Source organism: Portunus trituberculatus, chromosome 27 (assembly GCF_017591435.1).
Source record: "Portunus trituberculatus isolate SZX2019 chromosome 27, ASM1759143v1, whole genome shotgun sequence".
Taxonomy (NCBI): domain Eukaryota; kingdom Metazoa; phylum Arthropoda; class Malacostraca; order Decapoda; family Portunidae; genus Portunus; species Portunus trituberculatus.
The window spans coordinates 15,539,902-15,551,981 of NC_059281.1; the positions used below are offsets into that span (position 1 = coordinate 15,539,902).

General features: G+C 43.8%; 1 protein-coding gene and 1 long non-coding RNA gene across 4 annotated transcripts; one reads left to right on the forward strand and one right to left on the reverse strand.

The window, feature by feature from the left end:
* Positions 1 to 51: 51 nt before the first annotated feature.
* Positions 52 to 2,965, forward strand: LOC123509782. 3 transcript variants are annotated; one of them, XR_006676280.1, is made up of 2 exons: positions 52 to 633; positions 2,376 to 2,965. XR_006676280.1 is itself a non-coding variant. In XM_045264324.1 (2 exons), the coding sequence occupies exons 1-2, from the start codon at positions 553 to 555 to the stop codon at positions 2,678 to 2,680; spliced, it is 426 nt and encodes a 141-aa protein (XP_045120259.1). In that variant the 5' UTR covers positions 478 to 552; the 3' UTR covers positions 2,681 to 2,965. The 3 variants fall into 3 exon arrangements, 2 of the variants coding, with proteins under 2 accessions (XP_045120259.1, XP_045120260.1); XM_045264324.1 differs by having other exon boundaries at positions 478 to 673; XM_045264325.1 differs by having other exon boundaries at positions 478 to 637.
* Positions 2,966 to 3,874: 909 nt separating this feature from the next.
* LOC123509784 lies at positions 3,875 to 5,899 on the reverse strand. Its single transcript, XR_006676282.1, has 3 exons — positions 5,321 to 5,899; positions 4,824 to 4,953; positions 3,875 to 4,623 (listed from the first exon to the last, which is right to left on the reverse strand). It is a non-coding gene; the product is annotated as an uncharacterized LOC123509784 (long non-coding RNA).
* Positions 5,900 to 12,080: the final 6,181 nt, after the last annotated feature.

Consider the following 12,080-nt stretch of genomic DNA (forward strand, 5'->3'; position numbering starts at 1 on the left):
CCCCTTGGATTCGGCACCTTTTTCGAGCGCGTGACTTTAGTGTTGGGAATAGGTGCATCAGGTTGGGTGAAATCGTGACGTTTCGGTCCCAGTTTCGTATGTGCTGTGAACCAGTGTACCACTAAATGTAAAGCATCAAAGAAGTGTTAGTGCTGGAACGTCACGGCACCTCATATTTGGTGTGCATGGTTAATAAGCAAGGTTTCTGAATGTGAGTAAGGCTGTTACATGCTAGATACAGCACCACATGCTAGTTTGTGAGGGTTTAATAAGTAATGATTCTGAATGCGAGTAAGGCTGTTACATGCTAGGTAAAGCACTACACGCTAGTCAAGTCCTTAAGTAATATACGCTGTTCCATTTAATTTGAGGCTAGTAACTGATCATACTGTTCAATTTGTGCCTTTATCATAGAAAAGGTCATAGATGTGGCATAAAGAATGACTTAACATGGCAGGTGAAGTATGTTTCTTGATTAATGACAGAACTTTATTGTTGCAGCAGTGTATACAACAAGGGAGAAGATCGGGTCATGCCGGCCACCCCCTAAACATGAGGCAAAAAGTCTCGGGCGTCCGTCAGGAGAAGGAGCGCGTCCCGCCACAAGTCTGGCACCGGCGTCCCTACATCTGCGTAGGTAGAGCCTTGGTAGAGCCACATCTGTTTACCCGAGGTAACTCCTCCGCTACAGCGGCGCTCGATTCCGACTTGTATTCGCCCAAGCGTCTTGATAAGCCCCGGCATCCTCCTCCTCCCCCTCCCTCTCCTCCCCCTCCACCTCCTAAGAAACCGAAGAAAAATACTAAACACCAAACCGAAATGGTGGAATAATGAAATTAGAAGCGGTCTTCTAGTAAAGAAGCATAGAAAAAATTAATTAACACATAGTAATAAATTAGAGAGCACAACAGATTGCGTAGACAAGCAAAAAAGCAGAAAAAAAGCAGCAAACAAATCTGTAGAAGCTCAGCTCGCAAACTCCTGTAAAACGAATCCAAAGGAATTGCTGTAAAACGAACCCAAACGAATTTCAGTTATGTAAAATGCAAGAGAGTTTTAGTTAGCTTCAACAATTGATCCACTGATAACGGAAAACGGAAACCAAATAGGTAACCAAGTTGAAATGGCAAACGTCCTAATTAGATTCTTTAGTCTTCATGACTGAAGATGTCCAGAACAGCCTGTCCATGCCAGAGCCTCAGACACAAGGCACAACACTGCCAGACTTCATGATTACAGAAAATGAAATCCTCAGTCATGAACAGCATGAACGTAAACAAAACGCCTGGACCAGACGAGATATCACCAAGGTTCCTCAAAGAAGCGAAAAACGAGCTCGTGAAACCACTTGCAATTATATTAAAAAAAAAAAAAAACTATTAGCAGGGAAAGTCCCGCAGGAGTGGAAGCTAGCAAATGTCCCGCCCATTTTCAAGAAAGAAAATAAATCACTCCCAGCAAATTACGAACCAATCCGTCTTACATCAGTAGTGTACAAACTGATGGAAACGATAATCAGAGGTGAGATTGTCCAATTTTTAGAAGAATAAAATAGATTCACAACACGGTTTCAGAAATGAGCGATCCTGCCTAACAAATTTAATAGACCTTTTATGAAGTTTTTAACTCGTATGACGAGACAAAAGCATTTATCTTGATTTCCAGAAAGCTTTCGACACTGTCACAAGACTAACCAATAAAGTAAAAGCAAGTTTTTCTATACTGCATGGTACTTTTCCAAATTTTTCCACGCCAGCGTAAGCTGGAGGGAGTGGTGGGTGGGGAGGAGCCTTCTCCTTTCCTGTCCTGTCTCTTATCTGTAGCCAGTTAGTAGTTACCAAACCACCTCGAAAGGACCAAGAGGTCTATTGCGGTTTGGCTTTCCATTGTATTCTTTCTCATCTGCAGTCCATCTCCAGGTCTGCCTTTTCAGAAGAGGACGCAGACGATGGAGACGTGCAGTCCGGTAATGGTAGGGGTTGGTTCGTTTCAAATTGGTCACTGGAGGCGTAGGTTATCAAGAATTGTTCTGTCTAGGTGTTAACGGCAATGCAGCGAGGGTGATAGAAGCAAAGCTCGTAAGGTTCGTAATTATTCTAGAATGAGGGATACCGCTGTTTTTTTTTTTTTTTAAAGGAATTGAGGTTTGTAGATAACATTAATGTTCCGTAGTGGTGGATAAAGTGGAATGCCCTAAGCATTTGACAGGGACCTCACCTCACCTCTCCTCTCTCCTCTCTTCACCTCTTTCCTGCTCACCTCTTTCCTCCTCGCCTCTTTCCTCCTCGCCTCTTTCCTCCTTACCTTACTCGCCTAGCCCACATTTGAGGACAAGGTTGTTCATGATGAAAGTGTAAAGGTAAAATTTGTTACAGGTCCTGCCACTACTGAAGGGAGAACAAACCAGCGTGTCCTAACCCCCGTTCAGCGAGGACACATTGCCTCGCTGCACCTTCCACGGAGGAATTGGACCCTGCCTTACACCAACTGCCCTGACAACACGAGCTACCATCCACAGAGGGAGGACACAGCCTCGCTGCACCTTCTACGGAGGAATCGGACCCTGCCTCGCACTCGCTGTGTCCTGACACCTGGTGCCATCCAGGGAGGAAGGACACACTGCCTCGCTGCACCTTCTACGGAGGAATTGGATCCTGCTCCGCACCAGCTGTCCTGGTAACACGTGGTGCCATCCAGGGAAGGAGGGTATTGCCTCGCTGCACCTTCCATAGAGGAATAGGACCCTGCCCTGACCACAGGCGGTGCCATCCAGGGATGGAGGACAGAACTTCCTCGCTTTATCTAACTTAACCAATAAATGTTGCCAATCACTCGTGTAATGTTATTCTTTCCATCTAATGTGAATGTACTCGCATAAGTGTAATGATTTTTCCTTCCATGTTCTGTAATGTACCCCTATGTCTGGTGTTACTACTTAATAATAAATCGATTAAGAAAATTGTTATCGATACTTTCGAGAAATCCTTTTCTTTTAAGGTATACTTAAGATACATAATCTAATCTGGAGTCTTAACCTAACCGGGCTAACTAGACCCTATTACGCCCACAAAAAAAGTTCGTTTTTAACATGAAAAAGAAGCCTTTCATTGAAGCTGTAAATTACAATGCGAATAAAAAAAAAAAAAAAGCCCAAGGATGATGCTTAATTTGGCTCAAGCTGCTATCAGGCAAAATGGCAGTGAAATAAAATGCCTCTTAAACAAACGGAAAAACAAACGGAAAAGTAGCGAAATCAGGTAAAATGGCAGTAAAATACCTCCATCCCTCTTAAAACAACTGAAAAGTAGCGAAAAATAGCTACAAAACCGGTTTCAGTAGCAAAAAATAGCTACAAAACGGCTGAAAAGTACCAAAAAACTGAAAAATCCCTGTAAAACTGCCCAAAAATGGCCAAAAAATGCTGAAAATCCATGCAAAACTGCCCAAAAAACTGTACTAAGTCATAAATACTCCGAAGAGTCTCCGGAGAAAGACCACATGTATATTTGGGTTAAAAATACAATGAAGTGTCTCCCTTCCTTCCCTTTTATTCAATCAACAAACACATTTTGTGTAAAAGTCTGAAAACTCTACAAAAATTTTCAACTTAGAATATTTTTACAGAGGAATAGCAAGATTTGTACAAACACATTTTTTTTGTGTAAAATCTGAAAACTCTACCAAAATTTTCAACTTAGAATAATTTTTACAGAGGAATATTTCAACTTAGAATATTTTTCACAGAGGAATAGCAAGTTGTACAAACATTTTTTTGTGTAAAATCTGAAAACTCTACCAAAAAATTTGTAGAATTTTTTTTTTACAATTTTAGACAAACCAAATTTTCGACTTAGAAAATTTTTACAATTTTCGACTCAGAAAAATTTTCAACTTAGAAAATTTTTAAATTTTCAACTTAGAAAATTTTTACAATTTTCGACAAAAAATAGTTTTCGAAAACTTTTACAATTTTTGACTTCGAGAATTTTTACAATGTTCGACAACAAACATTTTCAACTGAATTTTTTTTACAATTTTCAACAACTTTAACATTTTCAACTTATTAAGCAATTTTCAACTTGGGACAATTTTTTCGAGTATTACATTACTTTGGGAATATTTTCAACTTACAAAACTATTAGAGAAACAAAACGAGGAAAGTTGCAAGAGGGACCATGAGGCCTGCACATACATGGTACCAGTCCCTGTACGAACAGGTCTACTTCATCCCACCTATCATTGCCATCTATACATTTGTCTTATATAACAAAAAAAATAATAAAAGAACAAATCTTCATAATGCAAGATCTCTTATAAGTCACTTTTTATACTTAAAAATGTTCATAAACCATTACTCCTTGTAACTAAATATACATTTACATGTAATGAAGTGATCTGATGCACAAAGGTCAACACAATGTTAAGTCAAGAAATCTATGACTATGAATGATGACATATAATCATTCGGTTAAAACTGTGTCCACTATTTTCCACAAAAAAGAAAGAATGAACCAATGATGCTGTGAATGTTGAAGCATCCTCCATCCTTGCCCCTCTCTGTCTTGCACTCTGCACACACATTTATGAAAGTAGTGTGCAGTGTGCTGCTGTACCTCCAAAAGCCTGCAACAAAAAGAAAGGAGTCAACAAAAGTTTATGTTTAGCAATCATTTACCTTCATCTTATCAATCTGAAATTGTCAAAACTACTCATTTGTAATCACATTTGTGGTACAGGAAGGTATATAAAAACGCAGCCCAGCAAAGTTACACTATTTGCAACAATGTCAAAATAACTACTACTTGACAACTTGTTTGCCTTACTTGGAGTGCAGCAAAGTGTGTGTGCCACTCCTTCTTGAAACTCTGGAGCACCTTCATGTGTTCAATAAAGTGCTGGGCAGGGATACAAAGAGGCACTTCCCTCGACGCCACGCCACCGGTGCAGCACGTCCTGTCGGGCAAACGCAAACCCTCAATGCACTCAACAACACCCAGGGAACATGTACATACAACTCGGCCAATCATCCCTCCTTACACATATAAACACCACCGTTCACAAACTGCACTCACCAACACCTCACAAATAAATACAAATCAGCCTCTCATCTCTCGACCTCCTCAGACAGAGATGCCTTCACAAAGAAATCAATACAACACAGATTGAACACATTAGTCTTTGACAGACACAAAGTTCAGAGAAAACTGAGAATCTGTACGTACATCTTACAATTCAATCATTTCATCTTTTCTTCATTACAAAATTTCATGAACTGTTTCACTGCACACACACACACACACACACACATGACCTTTATTACGTGAGATGGGTGCACTGCCTCCCTGTGTGGCGAGTCAGGGAGCTGCATGACAGCTGAGGCGGCGAAAAAGGCGGAAAACATGACGGAGCAGGGATACACACGCCACCTTTACGGGGGCTGGCTCAATGGCTGCCGCCTGCCTGGCTGGGACTCGGTCTGGGATCAGCTGACAGTACAGCTGGCCGCTTCTCGCCCCGCCATCCAGTGTGAAGTGTAAAGAGCCACGTAGCAAACATTGCCAGCTTACGTCCGTCGCCTGAGGTGCATAGCGTGGCTTCTTCCCGGTGTGCACCCGTCTTGTCTTCAGAAGTTCAGAGTAAGTGGAGGTGGAGCCTGGAGGTGACCCTCGATCTCGAGATTGCTGCCGGGAATGGAGTCAATGAACGGCAGACGGAGCTACCACAGCCGGACGCTTTCTTCGTTTCTTCTTCTTGTGCAGCCTGGACTTGCTAAATCCAGATGTGGGATAAAATTGCCAGTTTTCCCAAGGGTAAAGCCGGAGTTGCAATCGAGTCCTCTCTTTATAGCAATGTGCACCAGCTCTGAAAGGAACCAACGAGATTTATTAATACCACAGCGAGCAGCAGCTGGATAAATATAAGCTACCTTACAAATACACAGGCTGAGACCAAGAAAAAATGTAATACGGCCATACTACAATTAGAATGTTTAAACACTTTTTGGACGGTGTCTGGCTCAATCATGATAAAGACAGGCTGGCTGAAAGATGTGTCCTATAGTAAACATTAATATGAGTCAAGGAAAGTGCCGTTATCATTAATCATACATAATAAAACAAGAGGAATGCAACACCGACACATTGTTTATTACAGAATAGAAAATAGTTTATACCTATGGAAAAAAAAAGGGAAGCTTGATAGCAAGAAGTTTGTTACTATTACTCGTCGTCTTATACAGATCAGCACCCCCCCCCCTCTCTCTCTCTCTCTCTCTCTCTCTGATGTCACCAAAAGGATAAGGTCACTGACGCACCTTCAAGTCACCTAACACTATCTTGTGTGATTGTATTTACATACTGTTTGATACTTTTCAACGAAAAAAAAAGATACTAAAATGAAAATAAATAAATGAATGAAATGAATAAAAACCCGACACTGCTATTACCGTCATTTTCATGGAAATACCGGTATATCATTATTATGGTTTCATATCGAACCGAAACGTATCGGTATGTTTCAGAATCCCGGTAATATCAATACCGACATTTTTGTCGATGCCGCACATCCCTAGTGTGTGTTCAAAGTATCGAAAAACCACGTTTCTCAACAAGATTCATACACAAAGTTATTGAACACGTGAGTCATCAGCCTCGGCATTTTTTCAGTGTTGAAACTGTTCTGGTTTCCCTTGCTTTGCTTCTCGTCTTCCTGTCCCTGACTCGATCTACTCATCTGCCGCGAGGAACGGACGGACCAGCAGTCTAGAGCTGTGTGTACCTTTACTTCCCATGCACCTCCTTAAAACCAGCCTTCAGTCTCTTCCACGGGAAAAACTTCACGTGTTTGACGAAGTTAAATCCATAAAACCTGCACATGAACATGAAAGCTTCCGTCCTCTGCAGGTGTGTGAGGAAGATCTTTTTCGTTGTCTGTGGCATTTTATCGAGGGGCTTGACATCGAGGACTTGTTCAAGCATTAGTAACCTATGGATGAGGCCCTTGGCGGCGGCTTGCACCTCCTTCACCACCTCCACGTAGCACGGACCCTTGCCTAAGCCCGGGTACTGGTCGCCTAGGAAGTCCCATACGGCATCGTAGTAAGACCGCACTCTGAAATCAGTGTAGTCCAAGAAATTGAGCTTCATGTCCTTTTCCAGCGTGTAGGCAAGAATGAGCCGCGCCTCTTTCTCCGCGAAGAGGGCGATGAAACTGCCCCTCCTAAATACCGTAAACCAGGTAAAGGTGTGTGGATTGAGGCGCACCATGTCCCTGCTCACCACTGTCTTACTGCTGGCGGGACTCGGCAGGTAACTTGTCAGCTGGGTCTCCCCTGAAAACTTTGACATCTGGATGGATATTGTCACGTTGGCGCCGCTGGGGGAATGCAGGAGGACTAGATCAACATCACCCTCAGACTTCACGCCGAATATAGTGAGCGGGGACTCCCACGTGGGCAGCTTGTACACCGGAGACAGCTCGAATAAGGTATTGATGAGACTTGTCACGTACGCCGCCTCCCTTGCCGCCAATCCCGCCACCACCACGACACCCGCGCACCACCACACCGCGCCCGTCATTTGTTTCATCACCATTCAGTAGAAACCAGTGATATCTTGGTGAAAATGGGCAGAGAGGTAATGGACACAAATAAAAGCTATATTTTTCATCTCCTGAAGTATTTTTTTTTTCGATTTTTAAACAACATAGCTAAACTAATCTCTCTCTCTCTCTCTCTCTCTCCCTCCCATTAGGGGTGTTAACACAGAACGTATGTGAAGGAATGTACTAATTAGGAACACTCGTAAAACTGTAACAGCGAGTCAAGGAGATAAATATTGAAGTATCACGAGAAAGAAAACGAAAAAAAAAAAAAAAATAACGTGAAAGAAAACGGACAAATAAGTTTTTTTAGACGGTATACTCAAACATTTCAACATCTTTAGCCTACGATGATGGTGACGAAGATGAAAACAACAACAACAACAACAACAACAACAACAACAACAGCAACAACAATGACATAATCACCATCATCACCATCACCTTCACCAATGCGTCGTCTCAGGTTGGGTGAAGCAAAAAGAAGTAACAAAGAAATGGTTAGTTTGAGTGAGATTATGTAGACTATGAAAACAGAGAGTAAAAAATGTGCTTGCTTTGACCTATATTCACTGCTTGGGAGGAGGAGGAGGAGGAGGAGGAGGAGGAGGAGAAACAACAATAACAGCAACAACAACAAACAAAAACGAAACTAATAAAGAAGAAGAAGAAGAAGAAGAAGAAGAACAAGAAGAACAAGAAGAAGAAGAAGAAGAAGAAGAAGAAGAAGAAGAAGAAGAAGAAGAAGAAGAAGAAGAAGAAGAAGAAGAAGAAGAAGAAGAAGAAGAAGAAGAAGAAGAAGAAGAAGAAGAAGAAGAAGAAGAAGAAGAAGAAGAAGAAGAAGAAGAAGAAGAAGAAGAAGAAGAAGAAGAACAAAGAGAGAGAGAGAGAGAGAGAGAGAGAGAGAGAGAGAGAGAGAGAGAGAGAGAGAGAGAGAATGTGTGTCAGTGTGTGCGTGCAAAGAAGGAATCCTTAAATTGAATGGCATGATGTGAGACTTTTAAAACACACACACACACACACACACACACACACACACACACGAATACCCAAATGTTATCTAAATTCTACAATGCTTGCCTCTCTTTACTCCATCTGTCTGTCTCACTATCTCTCCTTTCCCTTTCTCTCTGCATCGCACGAGTGGAGGCAAGACAAGTGCTGAGGATAACAATATGAAATGTCGACCTTGAACTGGTGAGAATCTTAGGACTGACATTCAACTCACGTGGCTAGCAGGTCGTGTCAGAAGCTTGTGGCCTTGATAAAACGTTCCTCATGGTTAGTGTGGGTTGTTTAGAGATTAGTAAGAAGAAGAAGAAGAAGAAGAAGAAGAAGAAGAAGAAGAAGAAGATGAAGATGAAGAAGAAGAAGAAGAAGAAGAAGAAGAAGAAGAAGAAGAAAAATTAGAAGAAGAAGAAGAAGAAGAAGAAGAAGAAGAAGAAGAAGAAGAAGAAGAAGAAGAAGAAGAAGAAGTAAAGAAGAAGAAGAAGAAGAAGAAGAAGAAGAAGAAGAAGAAGAAAAGAAGAAAGAAGAAGAAGAAGAAGAATTAGAAGAAGAAGAAGAAGAAGAAGAAGAAGAAGAAGAAGAAGAAGAAGAAAACGTGTATGTGTGTTGGGGGGGAAGCGAGGCACATGGAGACGAGGAGGAAGAGAGAAGAGACGAGCGGGCAAGAGGCAGATCCACGAAGCGGCACCTCAGGAGAAGAGTAAGGTCTGAACCGTAAAAACACCTTAAAAACTCGTGAAAATTAAGGTAAACGCGAAATAGTGGAGATGAAGCGCAGAAGTGTTTGAGAATACGAGCTAAAGACAGAGTTGTGATGTTAGTGAAGGGAAATGTTTTGAATCGCTTTGACGTGAAGGCGAAAGCTGAAGCGGCCCCATCCAGCTCAGATGGTGCCGCTGTCCTGTCCTTAACTCGCCGTCACGTACAATTACCTCTCCTCCCACAGCCATTACTCCTCAAAGGCTTCCGCTTGTTCCGCACCGCCGCCTCCGCCACGATGGATAAATGAGACGCACTTTGCCTCTACGACGCTCCCCTCGTGTCACGGAGCGGCGCCGCCCTTGTCTGGTCTGACTCGTGTCTGGCTTCGTTAGGTTGGTTAGGTTTTGATGGGTCAGATCATGAGGTTAGCTTAGAATCACTGGAATTACTTGATGGAGTTCTATTCGGCGGAAGGAATGGGCTAGGTCAGGTGGCGGTGCGGTCTGGCCTGAGGGCGGTGCTGAGATCGCTGCGGGCGCGCCGTATGTTGTCCTCCGGGATGATCGCAAAGTAGCGGAAGAAATCAAACGCGTGGAACCTGAACACGAGGAAAAATGGATTGAGATCATCGAGGATCTCAGCAAACTCCCTCTGGACGTGGCGCGGCAAGCTCGACACGTTGGCGTGGTCCAGGAAGAAGTCAATGGCCATAATGCGCTCAGCCATGCCCCGCACCGCGCCGCGCATCTCGGCCACTATGGCAGGTTGGCGTGGCACCGTGCCCGGCCTCACACCCAGGTATTTCTCGCCGCGGAAGTCCCACGTGGCCTTGCCCTTGGACCACACCTGGAAGACGTTGAATGTGATGAAGTCCACCCCCGCGGTCTCGTTAGTGAAGGCGAGGACAGGCCTTACGCTGCCGTCCCTCATCACGGCAAACGTTGACGCTTTCCTGAAAATAGAGAACCACGTGTATTTGTTGGGACTGAACGTCACGTTCTCCTGCTCACCACCGTCATCGCGAAGTCTCCGGCGCTAACAGTCACTTGACTCTCGCCATCCCACTCCGTCACGCTGAGGGAGACCACTACGCGGGCGTCATCCGAGGCAGAAATTAATTTGATGTGCACGTCGCTGTCCGCTTGCACGCCGAACACTGCTAAGGACGACTCCCAGGTGGGCAGCAGGTGCCAGGGGGACGTGGCCGGGGTATGGACTGGCCTCCGCACAGCCTGATAGGACACTTTCTTGCCCCACGCCAGCGCCGCCATGGTGGTGAAGAGAACGAGACGCGTGATGAGTGGAAACATAAGTTTTCAGAGGGACAATTAATGACGACAAGCAGCAGCAGCAGCAGGTGAGGATGACAGTGTGAGAGAGAAAAGCGACTCGATGACGGGAAGAACTTGTCTGACATCACTCCTCCAGTGAAATAGATATAAACAAATAATTACAAACAAAATAGAACAAGGAAACATTTTCTTTTCCTACACACCCTCAGTGGAGCATGTAATGAACCAACGCACAGTGCAAACAGATACAAGGAAACAAAGTCAACCATAACAAGATAAAGAGTGGATCTTGATGAGATGGAAACTGGCAATTAACAACACATTGTCGAAACCTTCAAGGAAATTCACACCACATCACCACACACACCCACTCTTCACATTCCTTCCCCTTTCCCCTCTCTCTCCACAGACACACCCTACCTCCACGCTCGCCCTGACAACGAGATCTACAAACTACGCACACTTCACGCTTCACACGGGACACTTCAGACCATTGTGAGTGATTGTTCCCAGACTTGTCACTATCAGCAGAGTTATCAGCGCAGGGCACCAGGTCGGCGACGGAGCGGTGTGGAATGGTGTGTCCTGCCAGGGAAGGATAAGGATGGACAGAGCACAGGGGCAGGAATGGAGGATGCATGTGTGGGAGGGAGGATAATGACAGGACTTGATATGGAAGGACCGTTTGAGGGTGCGTGTGGTGAGTTAGGATGCGTTGAGCGAGTGGAAGGAGGGAAAGGAGGGAAAGGATGCGCAAAGGACAGAGGGACAAGTGAAATGAGGGAGTATAAGCGTGCTACGAGAGAGAGAGAGAGAGAGAGAGAGAGAGAGAGAGAGAGAGAGAGAGAGAGAGAGAGAGAGAGAGAGAGAGAGAGAGAGATAAGGCCTTCGTAGTCTTCTCTCAATCAGCGTCACGGCGCCTAACAAGAGCGTCCCCACCGTCAGAAGAGGCGTTGGGTTCGTGACACTCCTGCAGACACGTGAAAAAAAAATAACAACAATTTTTCTTTAACCCGTCAAAAAAAAATAAAAAATAAAAAATAAATAAATAAATAAAATAAATAAATAAATAAAATAAAATAAAATAAAATAAATCCATTACTTTCTCTCCTTTTTCTTCATCTTTCTCCTTTTCTACACGAGCATCACCATTACCTCTTAGCTCACCGTCACCATTACGTCACCACATCCTTTCCCCTTTACCTCACAACATCCTGCCCGTCACACTCCATAGCTTCATTTCATCACCACTGCCATCAGGGTACCCTCCCTTACTGGCACCCTACCACACCACCACAGTAACACCACATCACCTTTCCGACCTTCACCAAACTTGATCTCCACTCCTTTATCATATTTTACTCTATTTACTCCTCTCCTCTCCATTCTCCTCCATTTCTCTTCCTCCATACCTCTCCTTGTCCTTGTTCTCCCTACTTACCTCATTCTAGCTGTCCATATCTTCTTCCTTTCTCCCCC

Excerpts from the sequence above, each read along its gene's own strand:
- LOC123509782 (XM_045264324.1), top strand. The coding sequence starts at position 553 with ATGAGGCAAAAAGTCTCGGGCGTCCGTCAGGAGAAGGAGCGCGTCCCG. Across the intron at positions 674-2,375 it reads GCCACATCTGTTTACCCGAG|GTCCTGCCACTACTGAAGGG; the intron begins GTAACTCCTCCG and ends AATTTGTTACAG.